This window comes from Oncorhynchus gorbuscha, linkage group LG07, assembly GCF_021184085.1.
Source record: "Oncorhynchus gorbuscha isolate QuinsamMale2020 ecotype Even-year linkage group LG07, OgorEven_v1.0, whole genome shotgun sequence".
Lineage (NCBI taxonomy): Eukaryota > Metazoa > Chordata > Actinopteri > Salmoniformes > Salmonidae > Oncorhynchus > Oncorhynchus gorbuscha.
Window position 1 is genome coordinate 65,684,478 of NC_060179.1, and position 20,920 is coordinate 65,705,397.

Sequence of the window (20,920 nt, forward strand, 5' to 3'; positions counted from 1 at the left end):
GGGTCTTTAGACCCAGCTTGAAACAGTCTTCAGTCCCAATTACTCAATTAGCTGAAATTAGGGCCGGAGAGTGGGGAGTTAGTGATGGGGGGAGATGGGCCTGAGTGGCCTTCTTATGGCTGGATCACCCGGGGAGTCCTTCCCTGCTGTAACCCCCAGGGGCTTGGAAAGCCAGACCACCTCCAGGACACTCCAACACTCAAGGCCCTGTTTCCAGACCCATTACAGAGCTGTTCAACCATCTGGCAGGTTTGCAAGGAGACAGGGAGCTCTGAGGGAAAACCACAAGCTCAGCCCTCAGACGAGGCCATCACCACCTCATCCCACAAGCAGGTTCCAATACTACATAACACTACCACTAGGTTTGAATATTCTCCGGTGTTCACAAAATGTTTCATCCCGAGAATAAAACACTTTTCCCAGGTAACCCGGCATTTCCCACCAAAAACCAGAAGTATCATTCTAAAGCATATAAATGATTGGATTAGAGTTTTGATCGGCATGAAAATTCAAACCCGATGCAACATGAGCCTGATGAGGCATAAAATGTCTTTAATGTAAGACATTAAAGGTCCTGGTGCAGGACATGCGGCCTACAAAGTTACAAATATGGGCTAGCAAGTTTGACTATAATAGGACCCATTTGACATTTAGTAAGCTGACGGATATATACCTCGATATCATAATATTTACCCTAATGTTGTGTGTATTACTTTCTCTAGTGTTGCTTCATGCCTTCCTCGCTGTCAACAGTTAATGAAAGGAGTGTCATTGTCCTTATCTTCATTGTCATGGCATGCTTGAACAATAGTTGGACTAGAATAAGATGCAGATGGAATGGTCTGAATAAATAACTGCTATAGCCTAACGCCATAGCCTGTCCTCTCCTTTCAAACTCCCATTGGCTGCTGTATTTAACATTCATCAAACAAGATGAATGTCAAATCATCCAATAGTTTATTAGTAGAAGAAATCCAAATAAATATATGTCCATCCAGCTATTCTCGTCTAGCCTTTCCTGGGACTCCAAGAGCTAAGCTTTTTTTATGAGAGGGACCAGCGAAGTGCCGGTGCATTTTACACAAGAAACAGAGGCTATAAGTTAGAAGCGTACGCGTAACCCCCCATTCATTAGCTAAATATAAGGCTAATACTGCATCGAATTAATTACCTGAAAGAGGTAGGGTAGGACATCTATATGTACACTGTATTATCTTGAACAGGATTATCTACTGATGACATTTGAACGTAACAGATGGAAAGACCGCTCACTGATTTAAAGCAACGATATTCGAGTGATAGGCTGTTTTAGAACTCTGCAGCTGTATTAGAACTCTGCAGCTGTAATTAAAATAAAATCATCTTCACAAAAATATGGGGGGAAAGTTTCCCCCGAAAGCCAGACTGATGTGTAAATTAGACACGCATTCAGTCCTTATATTGCGATAGCATATGCTAAGCTGCAGCAAATGTAGGCCTTCCCGTCACAAGAAAAAAGCTACCATGAGGGTACATGCATTGTGAACTGCGGTCCATACCGAGGTGTTCACTCTGTCCCCACCCTGAGCGTTAATGACTGATCATACAGAGAGAAAGCCGTAGAGAAGACAGATTCAGACATTGCATACAGTTTAACAGTTCCATTTCACGTACTGCTGCTTATAGAAATAATTTATCATCATTTTCCGGTTTCTTGCAGTTATTTATCCTAGGAAAGGGGAGTGGGTTTGGGCGGGAAATCTCGGTAACCAAGTTCCCGCTATTCAACCCTAACTACCACCCTGTCTGAGAAATCAATTGGGCACATTTCATCTGGTGAGGTAGTCAGAAAAGTTTGTCGTGAACCACGTCAAATTGTGTCCGCAAGGAAAGCACACAGACAGCACACAGAAAGCACACAGAAAGCACACAGAAAGCACACAGAAAGCACACAGACAAACAAACTTGGATACGCGGTTTAGCAAAGCTGGTGATCCAACTGCCAAACCAGCTGTTTAAGTTTTGTTGGGAATGGGAACTCTTGCGGAAGAGAGAAGAAAAAAAACCTGCAAAAGCCCACTATCCTTCTCTGGCTCGGGGTCAAATCACATGACTGTCATTGTGTCTTTTTAGTGCAGTGAGAAACTCCAGGCGGTGCCATGCCATTGTTACATGACTCCAGGAGCTTACACCCTTGCGTTAGTTTCCCGAAATGGGGATGTTTAAGAAAAGAAACCACAACATTTCTGTCTGTGAGAGCGCCTGCCTTTGGGCACTTCCCCCATGGGAAGAACAGCAGCCTTGGCTTTGATAGCTGCACTACTGAAGGTCTGGCTTCCCTTTGCTGGCTTCATAGACAGGTTCAATTCCAAATTACACCCTATTCCCTATATAGTGCACTACTTTTGACCAGGACCCATAGAACTCTGGTCAAATGTAGTACTATACAGGGAATATGGTGCTATTTGGGATACAAACCCAAGACAGGCATTCTTCTTCCCCAAAGACATTTTCTTTTCTCCCTTCCCTGAAGGTAATTCAACCACAGTTGTTTTATGTGGTCTCTCTCACACACACACACACACAGTCCGCTGCCGACAATTCACTCTTCAGGGCCCAACGCATTAAAGGATTAAAGGGTGGCGGGGGAATTCATAGGAAGTGGATCTTTAGTGGGGGATCTACCCTCGGCTTACTTTGATTTGAAGCTGTAGTTTTATTTGTCAAATCAAGAAAATAAGTGTGTGCTTTGATCAAGCCCAACCACTGCACTGACACTGTAGCACTACTTGAAGAAAAGAAACACTTGGCACCACATCTAAAAAATTTTTAAAAAAAGTGTAATTTTCTTCGTACCCCTCCCTTTCTTTTGGTTTTATTATGAAAACCAAATGGACGACCAAAGTGTTTAGATCAATTACGCCCAGGTGAGGGTGTGTTTCTTTTACGAGACAAAACCTTGACAGATGATCCGGTGTGTCAAGCCGACACAGCGGAGGATCAGAGAGTCACCACGGAAGCAAAGTGTGTGGGGCAGCGCACCGCAGTGTTACGTGTCACACGACAACCCCTGGGCCTGTGAGTGTGTGTGTGTGGAATTACACAAAATACTATTATTTTCCAAAAAAGCAAAAACAACAACTACTTGGCAGTCACATGCATAGACATAAATACAGTATAAATATTTTAAAAGGGGGAGCAACTACCAACTTGTAATTAACTGGCTTTTTTGTTAAGAATTGTGTTACCCTGTTAGAGAAACAAATACAAATACTGTAAAACCCTAATCTCTCTATGGGCTCATTGGATATCTTTTTTTTAGGAAAGTATCACTGGCCAGCCAGTATCATTGAGCAGGCATACTACCAGCATAGGTAAGGTTAGGTCTGCATCCCAAATGGCACCCCATTCCTTATATAGTCAAAAGTAGAGCATTATGTATGGTAAAAAGGCCCCATTTGGGACCAACTGGAAGAAATGGCCTCCTTGAACCAGGTGGCTCTTTTCCCTTTAAACTACATTTAATTCAATCCCTCAATCTTGCCAATTAAAACGGATGACATCACAGGGATCTGTCACCACAGAGGGACATTGAGAAAGACAAGAAACATTGGAGGCAGACAGGGGCTGCCTTGTGTGGAGTGAAGCCCCGGTCTGTCTGACAACTGGTGCTGGCCACAAGAAAGAGAAGCCCTGGCCTAAAGATTTAATGCCCTCAGATTCCAGACAGAACCGTGAGGAGACGCGGGCTCTGCTTACATAAGGTCTGAAAAAAACAAGGCCATCCACATAAAAAAGGGGAGGAAAACATGTTGAGGTAAGACAGTCCTACAAGAGCTCTGTATTTACTTTCAAAGACAATTTACTGCGATCCAATGACAATGGCATTTTTACCTCATCCACAATTTTCTTCCTGTATGTCTCTTTGCCAGCGCAAAAAAATGACTGTCAGTTGGCCAAGTGCACGCCGCCACCACCCATAATGCACTGGCCTGGCTGGCGGGCCCATTAAGACTTCAAAGCGGAGACACATCAAACAAAACAAATCAACATGAATTCCATTTGTCCTGCTCTACTGTAATACTACCTCCCAACTCTACAACTTAGACTACTACCCTTCATGTCCGGTTGAAGGAAGTCCACATGTTCCACACTGCCCACTTCAGAACAGCAGCCAACCCACACCTCAAGCCTACCCAAACTACAGCCACACACTCCCCTCTAGGACCCAATAAAAACTGAGTTGGCGTAGAAGGTGGACGGAATCAAAGAATCCAGACATTAAAACAAAATTCTAAAATGGATTGAACTTAGTAGGAAATCAACTAAAATGTTTTAAACTTTAGAAAATGCATTAATTTGCCCAAGATTATCATAAGACATAAACAAAATACATCAGTGATTCGTATTTTCCTTCAACTTTCTGAAATGGCACGGGAATGCCCGCGTCTGTGTGCGTGTTGGTCTACCACTAGAATGAGCTCATGATTATTTGCGTCAATCCAGTGGCCATTTGTCGTGCAAACACTGCAATCAGATGAACACTACAGAAACATTGCTAACATCGGTCTAATGATTTTTAGAGCGAAAAACAGAAACCTGGAAAATGAAACCAAATCAGACTAATTTAACTGATTTTGTAGGGCCCGAGACCCGTCACCTAAACCCAGTCTTGGTGGGTGGCTCCCTGGACTTCACACCTTCACCCAAGCCCCAGGCTTCTGTTCTGACTAGGCCTGGCTGGTGACTGCTGTGCTGGGAGGAGATGATGAAAGGAGAAAGATCTAGTAATCTAAATGAAAGATGAATCATGTCCTTCTTTGCCCCGAAACCATATCTATAGTAGAAAATTAAGAATGACAGCGGCTGACTTGATACACACAGGGACGGACGCACAGGGACGGACATGTGGCGGCTACCGCCTCTCCCATCTCTCAGAACTAAACTCCTCAGGGCTGGGGCCCTGGAGCCCTACAGCTGGGGATTAGAGACTACCAACCTGCCACTGCTTTTAGAGGAGACATAATTGTCACACCTATAGGATATTTTACACTCCTGCTCCAGTGTAAGGTAGATGGGTGAAGAGATAAATTGAAGGGGAAAGGCAGGCAGAGTGTTGTTCCAAGAAGTCATTGACGGGACAATGCCATTTTTTGTTTGTTTGATGGATTGACGCTATTCATACAGATGTCACACTGACAATGACACGCTAGACTAGAGAAAATACTACATGCCTGCACGGAAAGGTCAGGTCCAAGAGCTTTGGATTGTTGGGACAAATTATAAGTTCCGTTCATTGTAACCCGGTTGAGAAAATAACCTAATTCCAGCTCTAAACAAGAGAGAGGACACTGCCTGGAACTTGGCTGTTGAAGGCTGGGCTAGTGTTAGGGCTAAGGGAGGATTTTACAACCGAACACATTTTGCAACAAAAACAAGCATTTCTCATTGGACTAGGTCAGGTTAGTCCATCCCAGTTTTAGTCGGTTTTCTTCGGTTTGGAGCCTACCTGAGCGAACATAACCCTACTGTCTGGCCCCTACGGCAGGAACCTGCAGTGTAATCAGGGCCCTGGACAAATTACAGGCAGAAGGCTGCAGCTAATTGGGGTTCAACCCAGGGCTGAGGGAGAGGTTGTCCATTAAACTAATATTCTTAAGTCATGGAGCGCATTCCAGCGCACAGCGTCAACACTCAGCGAGGTCTGAATATTCCAGCCATTTTAAGTGTCCAGGCGCAGCGATCCCTTTATTGTTTGGTACAAAAAAGCCTTCAGCAGACAAATAACAGTTTTCCAGTTTGAGTCGCCTGTTAATGCATTTTTTAGATACGCAGCGAGAGAGGAATTTAACTAAAAGTTCAAAGGTGCTGTCAATGGCTCCCGCAATGTTTTGTAGAACAACATGAAGTGCCTGACGAGGGGACAGTACTGTGTGTGTGCATGTCTGTCAGCCAGTGAGTTCATGTTTGTGTAAAGTGCAATGAAAATCTATTACGCGTTTCAGAACCCAACTGTAATCTTGCCAGCCGTTGAAATGAGACCTCATCCATCTTTCAGAGAAACAACTTAAGAGGGAGAAATAAAAGTAAAAAAATTGACCACTCGGGACCGATTACAGTGATTTTAATGTTTTGTAAGTCTGGGGTTGACCAGGGGAAGATGTTAAATGCAGAATCATTAAAGTTTTGAGCTATTAACCACCCCATACAGTGCCAGAAACCAAAGATTTGGCTTTTGTTCTCCATGTAAAACAAAGTTCATCACGGGGAGGGGATATAGTCCACAATAATACATGCATTAATAATACAGCAGGCCTATATACACAGCTAATTGTGCTTTTCCGATGGACATATCTCACTGCAATAACAAGACCATGTCTGAAACCAAACCAAGAATGCCCAGGCAGGCTACTCTGCATGACCATTTTGACACACGCGCACACAGCTGTGACGCAACTGACCTGGTTGATGGAGTTGGCAGTGCAGGAGGCGAGCCCTGTCCCGAGGGATGCCAGGAAGAAGGTGGTAGGGTCAAAGGGCACTGGAGCCATGGCAAAACCAGCTGCTGCCGTCCACACTACTAACGCTGAAACAACCAGTCAATAATATCAACATCATACCTACACACACAAGCAACATGCATGCTTATCATACTTGAATACCCACCATAATTTCAATATCAATTATATGACTACAGCTTTGGGCAATTACTGGCAGAACAGGATCAGGAATGCAAACTGGTGAGTGCCAGAAAAGGGACATGGAAACACAAGAAAATTCTGTGTAAACTGCTAGAAAGTTTGGTTAATTTCGGAGTGGGGTTGTCTCAATAACAACATTTTACTAACGATGTGATACACCTGTGCTACACAATAACCGGTCCCTGATATTCACACCTCTACTCAATACAACACATTGAATGGGCTACTGCAGAAAATGGCCGATTTGCTCAACGGCCTACCTGAGATTTGGCAGGAGGAATGTAATCAAAAATATTAACGCATATTGATCTGCATTTTCATTGTGGCAGTAAGAGGGAGAAAACACTATATGGAACCATATTTAGTAGGGCCCGGAATTGCCAGGAACCTCACGATACGATATCACGATACTTGGCTGCCGATGAGATATGAATTGCAATTCGATGTTCCAAACATATTGCTCACCATATGTCTGCTGCAGAGGTAAGAGAAAGCGTCATGAGAAAAAAGTCATGGGAAAAAGTGCCGAAAACAAAAATCGGCTCCTATTTAAAAAGAAGATGGAGAACAATCTATGAAGGAAAAATAATGGAGTTTTGGTGCAGGTACAGCTAACTAGCGAAAAAATTATATTATGGTTGTCAAAACGATACACCGTCAAAAATAATATCCGTTACGTAACTGTTATTTAGACCCCTCACCTCCATTACGAGCCTACTCTTCAGACAACTTTACACACTCACACCCCCCCTCCCCACAGCTCCCAAAAGTTAGGCACCAAACCCAATTTAAGGAACACCAGAAAAATATAATTATATTGATTCGGCAACTGCCACCTAAATTTGAAGATATTGGATAAAGCACTCATTCTGATAAGACATCCCACTCTGAACTCTGATATTCTCATTGAAGGACGAGTGAGGATTCATTCTGTGCTCACTCAATATTTTCAATACGAGAAACATACCCCCTTTTTTTCTTAGGATCTACACGATTCATGTGGACAACCCATTTTGAAATCAAAATGGCGGATATCGCTGGAAAGTGACGAGTTTGCATCCCCGAGTATATGCGAATGCTACAAGTTCCCATCTTTGTGAAAGGTGAAGCAATACCCCAGACCAAATTGTGTACATGCTTGATTAAAAATAAGACATGCTTTCACACATGTTCCTTTGGTTTTACGGACAATTTAAAAAAAGGCTAAAATCATAACACTGCCAATGCTTGCTAAAGTTTGATCACTAAGCAATTAAGACTTGATTTCGGTTACCAAGTAGTCTGGCATGCTTAGCCTAGTCCTTAACATACCTGTGAGTTTGATTTTGGATAGTTTTGCATACACATCTGGAAGCTCAGCCAGGTCCACCTTGAGCTCCTTCCACTGCCTCTCCAGCCGAGCCTCCCTGGCTTCATCAGACTCCACCTGCACATGGGGCACCTCTAACATCTCAGTCCCAGACTCAGCTGCACTGGACACAGCCTTTGTCTGTGGTGGTGACACAGTCTTGCTGGAGGGAGGTTTCAACACAGCAAGTGCTGCCACAGTCGAGACAGGACTTGAGACAGGTGTTGCAGTCATATTTGTGGTTGTGGTCTCTGGCTGTGGTGTGACATCGGTGACCATAGGCACATGGTCGATGGTTGGGACTTGCCGCATCTGACTGTCCATGCCGTCATCACGATGGTCCTCGAGGACAGTCAAGATGGCTGTTTGCTTAGGTTTAGCTCTCTGATAGAGGGCATTGTTACTCCTCATCACATACTGGAAAGAGGGGGGTAGAGCAGATAGTGGGTGTGAAGATAAAGGCGCTCTATTGGCACATATTCCTCCTTTGAAAGTACAAGCAGTGAAAGTCATACTTGTACATTGGCACACAACACGGTTAGGTGGCACTGGCATAACATGCAGCTGACAAAAACATGTAACACATCAAGCTAGTTGTTGTCTTATTTTTTTATCAATAAGTGGCGGCTGCCCATGACATAGCCTATACAGCTAGAAGTATAATACAGCTAATCCTGTGTACATGTCCTGACATTACCTGAGCATGGACTGAGAAGTCAATTGGTATGATAGACAACATTCTGTCCTTAGATTGTGCCCTATCACTTACAAAACAGTGTTGTTGTTGCCTGATAAAATGGGCGGCATGCGACTTACCTGGCGCTTCAAGAAGTTGAGGCGGTGAATCCATTGTGATGGGTCTCTCCTGGACATCTGGATGAGGCTGCGAGCACTCTTGTGATTTCTAATGGCATTTCTACCAAATAGTTTCTGGTTCACACTCACACCAACCAGACCTAAAAACACAAAACAACCCTGTTCATGACATGAATATGCATCATCTGCCCAAAATGTCCACTGTTTTGGGCTTGCTAGAAAAGTAATTTATGCTTCTCTGCTATAACCGAGGCTAGCCCAACAATGGACTAAAAGAGCCTAACATTAGTCCTTATAGTCCAAGGACTTTACATGGTTTTGTTTAAAAGCGAATTGGCTCTGGAAGAACTATGAGGCAATCAAAGAGGCAGAACGTCAGTATAGAGACAAAGTGGAATCACAATTCAACAGCTCAAACACGAGACGAGAGGCCAGTTAAGGACCATATCACCATCATCTTACCTGACACCCCAGATCCACTACAATTTGCATACTGCCCCAACAGGTCCACGTACAATGCAACCGCCATTGCACTACACAATGCCCTAACCCACCTGGACAAGAGGAATACCATGTAAGAATGCAGTTCAGCCTTCAACACCATAGTGCCATCCAAGCCCATCACTAAGCTCAGGGCCCAAACCCCTCCCTGTGCAACTGGATCCTGGACATCCTGACAGGCCAAGCCCATGTGGTGAACGTTGGCAACAACACCCTCACCACGCTGATCCTCGGGGGTCTAGGAAACCGATGGACAATATTTTAGGACGAAATTCAAAATTACATTTGACAATGTTGAAGACAAACATTTCCCAGACAGCCATGTATGCATTGCATACATTTTCAAATCAAACAATACATTTTCCTTTGTTTTTACCAAAATTACATAACGGTAATAATTTTGTTTGAATCGTGAATCTCTTGATAAACTAGGGAAATTTAGATGGCATAGTCTTACTCCCAATACATGCGAAAGCATATTAAATAGGAGTATGTGTATGCATTGAGTTATTGAGCTTGTTTTGGCTGATCAGTGGAGTCTATGGTGCTACAGATGCCAAACCGCTTGCCTTCCGTCCGAGAGCCAAACCGCTTGCCTTCCGTCCGAGAGCCAAACCGCTTGCCTTCCGTCCGAGAGCCAAACCGCTTGCCTTCCGTCCGAGAGCCAAACCGCTTGCCTTCCGTCCGAGAGCCAAACCGCTTGCCTTCCGTCCGAGAGCCAAACTGTTTGCCTTCTGTACAGCCTACTGATCAACATTTGCATATAGAAGCGTCACTCCAGCATGTCACGCCTCTGTGGAAGGACATATGCACAACCTTTAATTAATAAAAAAATAACAGCTAACTAGGCAAGTCAGTTAAGAACAAATTCTTGTTTACGATGGTCTACCCCGGCCAAACCCGGACGATGCTGTGCCAATTGTGCGCCGTCTTATGGGACTCACAATCACGGCTGGATGTGATGCAGCCTGGATTCGAACCAGGGACTGCAGTGACGCCTCTTGCACCGAGAGGCAATGCCTTGGTGGTGCAGCGGTCTGAGTTGTTTCACTTACAGTGCTTTGCGAAAGTATTCGGCCCGCTTGAACTTTGCGACCTTTTGCCACATTTCAGGCTTCAAACATAAAGATATAAAACTGTATTTTTTTGTGAAGAATCAACAACAAGTGGGACACGATCATGAAGTGGAACGACATTTATTGGATATTTCAAACTTTTTTAACAAATCAAAAACTGAAAATTTCGGCGTGCAAAATTATTCCATCCCCTTTACTTTCAGTGCAGCAAACTCTCTCCAGAAGTTCAGTGAGGATCTCTGAATGATCCAATGTTGACCTAAATGACTCAGAGGTCCGTTAAAAGCGCAGAGAGCATCATGAAGAACAAGGAACACACCAGGCAGGTCCGAGATACTGTTGTGAAGAAGTTTAAAGCCGGATTTGGATACAAAAAGATTTCCCAAGCTTTAAACATCCCAAGGAGCACTGTGCAAGCGATAATATTGAAATGGAAGGAGTATCAGACCACTGCAAATCTACCAAGACCTGGCCATCCCTCTAAACTTTCAACTCATCAAGGAGAAGACTGATCAGAGATGCAGCCAAGAGGCCCGTGATCACTCTGGATGAACTGCAGAGATCTACAGCTGAGGTGGGAGACTCTGTCCATAGGACAACAATCAGTTGTATATATTGCACAAATATGGCCTTTATGGAAGAGTGGCAAGAAGAAAGCCATTTCTTAAAGATATCCATAAAAATTGTCGTTTAAAGTTTGCCACAAGCCACCTGGGAGACACAACAAACATGTGGAAGAAGGTGCTCTGGTCAGATGAAACCAAAATTTAACTTTTTGGCAACAATGCAAAATGTTATGTTTGGCGTAAAAGCAACACAACTCATCACCCTGAACACACCATCCCCACTGTCAAACATGGTGGTGGCAGCATTATGGTTTGGGCCTGCTTTTCTTCAGCAGGAACAGGGAAGATGGTTAAAATTGATGGGAAGATGGATGGAGCCAAATACAGGACCATTGGAGTCAGGAAAACCTGATGGAGTCTGCAAAAGACCTGAGACTGGGACGGAGATTTGTCTTCCAACAAGACAATGATCCAAAACATAAAGCAAAATCTACAATGGAATGGTTCAAAAATAAACATGTCCAGGTGTTAGAATGGCCAAGTCAAAGTCCAGACCTGAATCCAATTGAGAATCTGTGGAAAGAACTGAAAACTGCTGTTCACAAATGCTCTCCATCCAACCTCACTGAGCTCGAGATGTTTTGCAAGGAGGAATGGGAAAAAAATTCAGTCTCTCGATGTGAAAAACTGATAGAGACATACCCCAAGCGACTTACAGCTGTAATCGCAGCAAAAGGTGGCGCTACAAAGTATTAACTTAAGGGGGCTGAATAATTTTGCACGCCCAATTCTTCAGTTTTTGATTAGTTAATTTTTTTGAAATATCCAATAAATGTCGTTCCACTTCATGATTGTGTCCCACTTGTTGTTGATTCTTCACAAAAAAAATACAGTTTTATATCTTTATGTTTGAAGCCTGAAATGTGGCAAAAGGTCGCAAAGTTCAAGGGGGCCGAATACTTTCGCAAGGCACTGTATATATACTCCTATTGAATATGCCTTCACATGTATTGTGAGTAGGCCTATGCCATCTACATTGACCTAGTTTATCAAGAGATTTAGCATTCAAATACAATTATAACCATTATGTAGTTTGGTAAAAAACAATGAGTTAATGTCTTGTTTGATTTCAAAATGTATGCATTAATGCATACATGGCTGTCTAGGAAATGTTTGTCTTCAACATTTTCAGTTTAGTTTGAGAATATAAAATATCTACCCAATGGAAAAGGGTTCAACATAATGTCAAAGATGTTCTCATTGCTCTATGATAACTTGTGGTCATTTTCCGCGATGGCGGATTTTTATTTTCTTATTCCCCCACTGTCAAGACGCATTTCTAAACAGCTCAGCTGCCAGAATGAAATTCGAAACTAATCAATTGGCTAGTTCAGCCATCTGTCAAGAAATGGGCGGGTTGTAACTGCTACGATTGGATAGAGCGAGGTATCACATTTCTCGCCATCGCTCATATCAGTTGCTGCAGTTTCCTGCTACTATGAGAACTAGCTCAATGGCGATGACATTTTCTACCAAGCCATAAATGTGCATAATATCTAAAACATGAAGAGCGAGGGTAGGAGGGGAAAAAATGAAAACGAACATTGTCTGAATGACTCAAATCTGCCCATAGATTAAGTTATCACATGCGCAGAATACACTGAACCTTCCCAAAAGATGTAGTAAAAAAAATATATAGAATAACTGAACAAAAACACAACCTGCTCCAATAAAGATTTTACAGACTTACAGCGCATATGAGGAAACATAGTCAATATAAATGAGGCGCATTCATTAGGCCCTAATCTATGGATTTCACATGACTGGGAATACAGATATGTATCTGTTGGTCAGACACCTTAAAAGAAATGGGCCTCGGGATCTCGTCGCGATATTTCTATTAATTCAATTTGCCATCGCTAAAACGCAATTGTGTTCGTTGTCCGTAGCTTATTCCATCCCAAACCCCAACGCCACCAGGGGGCACTCTGTTCAGTGTTGAAAATCAGCAAAACGCTCGCACACCCAACGGCATGCAGTTGAGGCCGGTTGGACGCTCTGCCAAATTCTCTAAAGCGACATTGATAGCGGCTTATGGTAGAGAGATGAACATTCAGTTCTCTGGTAACAGTGCTGGTGGACATTCCTGCAGTCAGCATGCCAAATGCACGCTCCCGCAAAATCTGAGACATCTGTTGCATTGAGTTGTGTGACAAAACTGCACATGCTGTTTAATCAGCTTCTTAATATTCCACACCTGTCAAGTGGATGGATTATCTTGGCAAATGAGAAATGCTCACTAATAGGGATGAACAAATTTGTGCACAAAATGTTAGTGTAACAAGCTTTTTGTGTAGCTCATGAAACCAACACTTTACATGTGAGAGAGATCTATCTATACACACGGCAAATGTTTGGAAACACCTACCCATTCAAGAGTTTCTTTATTTTACATTGCAGAATAGTGAACACATCAAAACTAAGAAATAATGTAGTAACGGTAGTGTTGACAGCTTTGCAAACTCTTGGCATCCTCTCAACCAGCTTTATAAGGAATACTTTTCCAACAGTCTTGAAGGAGTTCCCACATATGCTGAGCAGTTGTTGGCTGCTTTTCCTTCACTCTGCAGTTCAACTCATCCCAAACCATTTCAATTGGGTTGAGGTCGGGGGATTGTGGAGGCCAGGTCATCTGATGCAGCACTCCATCACTCTCCTGGGTCAAATATCCCTTACACAGCCTTGGAGGTGTGTTTTGGGTCATTGTCCTGTTGAAAAACTAATTATAGTCCCACTAAGCCCAAACTAGATGGGATGGCGGATCGCTGCAGAATGCTGTGGTAGCCATGCTGGTGAAGTGTGCCTTGAATTCTAAATAAATCACTGACAGTGTCACCAGCAAAGCACCCCCACACCACCTCCTCCATGCTTCACGGTGGGAACCACACATGCGGAGATCATCCGTTCACCTACTCTGTGTCTCACAAAGACACGGCAGTTGGAACCAAAAATCGCAAATTTGCACTTATCAGACCAAAGGAAAGATTTCCACCGGTCTAATGTCCATTGCTCGTGTTTCTTGGCCCAACCAAGTCTCTTCTTATTGGTGTCCTAGTGGTTTCTTGGCAGCAATTCGACCACGAAGGCCTGATTCACACAGTCTCTTCTGAAAAGCTGATGTTGAGATGTGTCTGCTAACTCTGGGTCTTCCTTTTCAGTGGCAGTCGTCATGTGAGCCAGTTTCATCATAGTGCTTGATTGTTTTTGCAACTGCACTTGAAGAAAAATGAAAAGTTCTTGAAATTGTCCAGATCGACTGACCTTCATGTCTAAAAGTAATGATGGACTGTTGTTTCTCTTTGGTTATTTGAGCTGTTCTTTCCATAATATGGACTTGGTCTTGTACCAAATAGTGCTATCTTTACAACTGATTGGCTCAAAACACATTAAGAACTAAATAAATTCCACAAATTAACAAGGCACACCTGTTAATTGAAATGCATTTCAGGTGACTACCTCATGAAGCTAGTTGAGAGAATGCCACGAGTTTGCAAAGCTGGCAAGGCAAAGGGTGGCTACTTTGAAGAACCTCAAATATGTTTTGATTTGTTTAACACTTTTTTGGTTACTACATGATTCCATGTGTTATTTCATAGTTTTGATGTCTTCATTATTATTCTACAACGTAGAAAATAGTAAAAAGAAAAACCCTGGAATGAGTAAGTGTCCAAACTTTTGACTGGTACTACACATACAAAAGTACTTCATATTTCTGGATTTGGCTATTTGAACCAAACCCGTTTCTGACAAGTGTATAAATTCCTAATAGGCCACACAAACTCACAGAACGGGGTTGCCGAGTGCAGCAGCATGTAAAAATTGTCTGTCCATGGTCGCAACACTCACTACAGACATCCAAACTGCAGCACAATCATTATTTTGGCAGGAACTTCATGAAATGGGCAGCCACACACAAGCCTAAGGGCAATGCCAAGCATTGGCTGGAGTGATGTAAAACTCCCCGCCATTAGACTCCGGAGCAGTGGAAACGCGTTCTCTGGGGTGATGAATCCCGCTTCACCATCTGGCAGCCTGACAGATAATCAAATCAAATTTTATTTGTCAAATCAAATCGTATTTGTCACATACACATGGTTAGCAGATGTTAATGCGAGTGTAGCGAAATGCTTGTGCTTCTAGTTCCGACAATGCAGTGATAACCAACAAGTAATCTAACTAACAATTCCAAAACTACTGTCTTATACACAGTATAAGGAGATAAAGAATATGTACATAAGGATATATGAATGAGTGATGGTACAGGGCAGCATTACGGTAGATGGTATCAAGAACAGTATTTACATATGAGATGAGTATGTAGACAAAGTAAACAAAGTGGCATAGTTAAAGTGGCTAGTGATACATGTATTACATAAGGATGCAGTCGATGATATAGAGTACAGTATATACGTATGCATATGAGATGAATAATGTAGGGTAAGTAACATTATATAAGGTAGCATTGTTTAAAGTGGCTAGTGATATATTTACATCATTTCCCATCAATTCCCATTATTAAAGTGGCTGGAGTTGGGTCAGTGTCAATGACAGTGTGTTGGCAGCAGCCACTCAATGTTAGTGGTGGCTGTTTAACAGTCTGATGGCCTTGAGGTAGAAGCTGTTTTTCAGTCTCTCGGGCCCAGCTTTGATGCACCTGTACTGACCTCGCCTTCTGGATGATAGCGGGGTGAACAGGCAGTGGTTCGGGTGGTTGATGTCCTTGATGATCTTTATGGCCTTCCTGTAATATCAGGTGGTGTAGGTGTCCTGGAGGGCAGGTAGTTTGCCCCCGGTGATGCGTTGTGCAGACCTCACTACCCTCTGGAGAGTCTTACGGTTGTGGGCGGAGCAGTTGCCGCACCAGGCGGTGATACAGCCCGCCAGGATGCTCTCGATTGTGCATCTGTAGAAGTTTGTGAGTGCTTTTGGTGACAAGCCAAATTTCTTCAGCCTCCTGAGGTTGAAGGGCGCTGCTGCGCCTTCTTCACGACGCTGTCAGTGTGAGTGGCCCAATTCAGTTGGTCTGTGATGTGTATGCCGAGGAACTTAAAACTTGCTACCCTCTCCACTACTGTTCCATCGATGTGGATAGGGGGGTGTTCCCTCTGCTGTTTCCTGAAGTCCACAATCATCTCCTTAGTTTTGTTGACGTTGAGTGTGAGGTTATTTTCCTGACACCACACTTAGAGGGCCCTCACCTCCTCCCTGTAGGCCGTCTCGTCGTTGTTGGTAATCAAGCCTACCACTGTTGTGTCGTCCGCAAACTTGATGATTGAGTTGGAGGCGTGCGTGGCCACGCAGTCGTGGGTGAACAGGGAGTACAGGAGAGGGCTCAGAACGCACCCTTGTGGGGCCCCCGTGTTGAGGATCAGCGGGGAGGAGATGTTGTTGCCTACCCTCACCACCTGGGAGCGGCCCGTCAGGAAGTCCAGTACCCAGTTGCACAGGGCGAGGTCGAGACCCAGGGTCTCGAGCTTGATGACGAGCTTGGAGGGTACTATGGTGTTGAATGCCGAGCTGTAGTCGATGAACAGCATTCTCACATAGGTATTCCTCTTGTCCAGGTGGGTTAGGGCAGTGTGCAGTGTGGTTGAGATTGCGTCGTCTGTGGACCTATTTGGGCGGTAAGCAAATTGGAGTGGGTCTAGGGTGTCAGGTAGGGTGGAGGTGATATGGTCCTTGACTAGTCTCTCAAAGCACTTCATGATGACGGAAGTGAGTGCTACGGGGCGGTAGTCGTCAGCACAATCATTGGTTTTGGTGGATGCCAGGAGAACGCTAACTGCCCCAATGCATAGTGCCAACTGTAAAGTTCGGTGGATGAATAATAGTCTGGGGCTGTTTTCCATGGTTCGGACTAGGCCCCTTAGTTTCGGTGTAGGGAAATCTTAACGCTACAGCATACAATGACATTCTAGATGATTTGGTGCTTCCAACATTGTAGCAACAGTTTGGGGAAGGCCCTTTCCTGTTTCAGTTGCCCTTCTGTGTACAAAGCAGGGTCCATACAGAAATGGTTTGTTGAGATCGGTGTGGAAGAACTTGACGGGCCTGCACAGAACCCAGACAGAATGAACACCTTTGGGATGAATTGCAATGCTGACTGCGGGCTAGGCTTAATCGCCCAACATCAGTGCTTGACCTCACTAATGCACATATTTGAATGGAAGCAAATCCCTGAAGCAATGTTCCAACACCTAGCGGAAAGCCTCACCAGAAGAGTAGAGGCTGTTATAGCAGCAAAGGGGGGCCAAATCAATATCAATATTTATTTCTGCATTTTAAAGACACTTCTGTCCCTATTACGACAATCTAATCCGACTATCAACTGTCAATTTACGGATACAATTGCTACTGGTCAGATCAGTACACCATTAAATAGCTAAAGTTACACTGCAAGTCAGATGGCTCGTTGCCGGAAATGGTGTATGTTCAAAATACTAACCAGCTAACATTAGCTAGCTATTAGATCATATCTGATATCTTAGCACCACAATCACCAAACCAGCTAGCTAGCATAGTAGCTAATAACGCTAGCTAGTTAACGCCACAGATGAAAGGGATAGTTATCATAATCTTTGCTAACAGGTCACATAGCCATTTCATTAGCTTGCTAGATTTCTTATTGCATGCATATCCGAACCTGTTCGACACAAGCTTTATTATTTGTGAATCAACTAAGCCAATCATTTGCAAAAGGAGTTTGATTTGATTTTGGTCACTGTGCCAATTCATCCACTTCTCAATACATCACATCTCTGTTGGAGAATGAGTTAGCTTAAGGCTTTCTGCTGATTTTCCCAGCTAGACATTCCTAGGCATTGAGGTACACATGGCACAGGCGGTGAGTGGCGGCTGGTATAGCAGCAGTTTTTCTATATAAAGGGACCATAGATTAGAAAAAGTATAATATCGGCCCAATATATTCTCGGTCACCCTCTAACGGGTGCCCCCTGGGGTACGTGCTAAGCACCCTCCTTCACTCCATGATCGCCCACGACTCCATGACCAAGCACGTCCCCAACTCCATCAAGTTTGCTGATGACAGGGAGGATGTGAGTGCCAAAACAAAGTGGCTGATCATGGACTACAGGAGACAGCAGACAGAGCACGCCCCATCCACATCGATGGGGCCGCAGACGAGTGGGTCAGAAGATTAAAGTTCCGTGGTGTGAACATCACTGACGACCTGAAATGGTCCCTTTACAAAGTGTGATGAAAGCGCAACAGCGCCTCTTCAAACTCAGGAGGCTGAAATAATTCCAGAACCCTGCCCTGAACCACAGACACCTTAGCCACACCTCAAGCTATGTCTAGACTTAACAGTTCATGCAGCTTTAGTATTCTGATCACAAAGTTCTGATCATAGAATTCCAAACGAGTAATGCCTCTACACCTACATATAAAATGTGTTTACCGTGTCCAGATTCCCTTCTCCCGCGCTATATTCAAATGGCAGTATGCATTCTACAAATGGTGGAATAGGCAAAATATGATAAACACTGACGGTAGTAGCGTTTATCATACTGTAGCTAACTAGCCAGCTAACCAGCAAGCAACGCTAAAAGGACCGCAAACGGGATAGCATAAGTGTAGCTAAAAATAATTATAATTATAAACATTAGCTAGCTGGCTAGAATTTATTCGGGCCGGCAAACACATTGCTTACACGCTAGGAACGCATTTTCTTCAACATTATAATGAAAAGGTGCCTCTCGTTCTCTTGCCTGTGTGCTTAGGGTTGTTGTCCTGTTGGAAGGTGAACCTTCACCCCAGTCTGAGGTCCTGAGCAGGTTTTCACCAAGGATCTCACTGTACTTTGCTCCGTTCATCTTTCCCTCAATCCCAACTAGCCTCCCAATCCCTGCCGCTGAAAAACATCCCCACAGTATGATACTGCCACCACGCATCACCGTAGAGATGGGGCCAGGTTTCCTCCAGACGTGGTACTTTGCATTCAGGCCAAAGAGTTCGATCTTGGTTTCATCAGACCACAGAATCTTTTTTCATGGTCAGTGTCTTTCGGGGCCTTTTGGCAAACTCCAAGCAGGCAGTCATGTGTCTATTGTGAGGAGTGGCTTCCGTCTGGCCACTCTACCATAAAGGCCTGGTTGGTGGAGTGCTGCAGAGACTGTTGTCCTTCTGGGAGAATCTCCCATCTCCACAGAAAAACTCTAGAGCTCTGTCAGAGTGACCATCAGGTTTTTGGTCACTTCCCTGACCTCATGGCTTGGTTGTTGCTCTGACATGCACTGTCAACTGTAGGACTTTTATATAGACAGGTGTGTGCCTTTCCAAATCATGTCCAACCAATTGAATTTACCAAAGGTGGAATCCAGTCAAGTTGTAGAAACATCAAGGATGATCAATGAAAACAGGATGCACCTGAGCTCTATTTCGAGACTCATAGCAAAGGGTCTGAATTATTGTGTAAAATACCTATGTTTTTATTATTTAACAAAATCAGCAAACATTTCTAAAAACCTGTTTTCGCTTTGTCATTATGGGGTATTGTGTGCAGATTGATGAGGATTACTTTATTTAATCGGTTATATTAGAAGGCTGTAACTAAACAAAATGTTGAAAGCTCATGGGTCTGAATACTTTCCGAAGGCACTAATTAACGTTAGCACAGGTACTGTATGCCACTGTTTCCTAAACAAAAACTGTCAAATGGAAATATGCCGTGTAGGAACAGTAACATTATAAAAAGGTGTGTAATGTTGCTGTTTTAATTATTATTTTCTCGCTGATACGCTCCTTATGCTTCCCAAACCGTACCGCAAACGATGCGTGTTAATGTTTAGACCAAGCGTCGGGGCGCTTAACAAATACCCATGGGCAGAAGATATTATCGTTAATGGGGTATCGAGTTACAGACAGCCTAGCTGACATCAGCAACTTGTTATAGTGCTAGCATTAGCTAGCTAGGCAGCTAGATAACTCTTCAACGCGAAGTATAGTTGACGGATTTGGTGCTGGCACTGCAACACCACACGATGTGTATAGCGATATGTCAAATGACTAGATGAATCGAGAGTAGATTGGCACACATTGGCTGGATTAAATCGAAGGTCATGCAGCATTGCTAACTGACAGACATATACATAACATACCCGTACATAGCTAACAGTTTTATGTTAGCAAGCTTACCTAACCGAGCAAACGTTGGTATTTTCGACCAGCAAAAGCACAGTAATTACCATTTTTATTCGGGTGCATCAGAAAGATAAGCACATTATCTATGTGTTTACCTGTGAGTCTGCTACATGTCGATTTGTACATGTTTTTGTAGCATAAAGCCGGCTTCCTTATGTCCTCTTCACATGTAACAAGTCGCCATTTTGACCTCGTCTGAGCGTGGGAATCACTTCCGGTGAGACAGACTGCGCAAGCGCGTTTCAGACGCCTCATTTGGACGCATAATCATTTAAAGTCATACGTGCACCTTAACACACACAGCACACGTATGTGACACTGGTAGGTGTTATAACCTTCAACAGAGACAAACATGGAACTAATGTAGCACATCTAGTCCTTTTCTAGTCCTTAGCCTATGTCAGGTTGAAATTATGTGCCCACTAGGTCACATGGTTGCCTGAAAAAGAGCACACCATTGACAACAAGCAACAGGAATTCCAACACAAGTAAAAGGGGAAACCTAAAGTTTCGTTTTTTTTAAGTTTTAAAATCTTTTTTACTATAAGTCCTGGCATCCGGTAGCGGTGCATGGGTAAAATCACTGGGGATGCCGAGCCAGAAAAAAAGCCTTATTGCATTGTTTGCACTATAAATCCTGTTAGTTCATATGCCTTGCCACTGTGGTATAGGCCTAAGGCCGAGACAATAAGAGACACAGTAGGTTTCCATCCA

At 43.6% G+C, this 20,920-nt stretch overlaps 1 protein-coding gene across 2 annotated transcripts in view; it reads right to left on the minus strand.

Annotated features, from left to right (window-relative positions):
* The window catches only part of LOC124040232 (protoheme IX farnesyltransferase, mitochondrial), a 79,960-nt gene extending 59,534 nt beyond the window's left edge, over positions 1–20,426 (minus strand). Inside the window, exons 1-5 of one of the 2 annotated variants that reach the window (XM_046357207.1) lie at positions 20,302–20,405; positions 9,399–9,583; positions 8,845–8,984; positions 7,992–8,445; positions 6,441–6,565 (exon numbers count right to left, since the gene is read on the minus strand). In XM_046357207.1, coding sequence (XP_046213163.1) covers positions 6,441–6,565; positions 7,992–8,445; positions 8,845–8,901 — 636 coding nt within the window. In that variant the 5' untranslated portion in view covers positions 8,902–8,984; positions 9,399–9,583; positions 20,302–20,405. Of the gene's footprint in view, positions 1–6,440; positions 6,566–7,991; positions 8,446–8,844; positions 8,985–9,398; positions 9,584–20,301 lie in introns of both variants that reach the window. The other variant, XM_046357206.1, reaches the window with a different exon arrangement.
* Between the last annotated feature and the right edge of the window lie 494 nt (positions 20,427–20,920).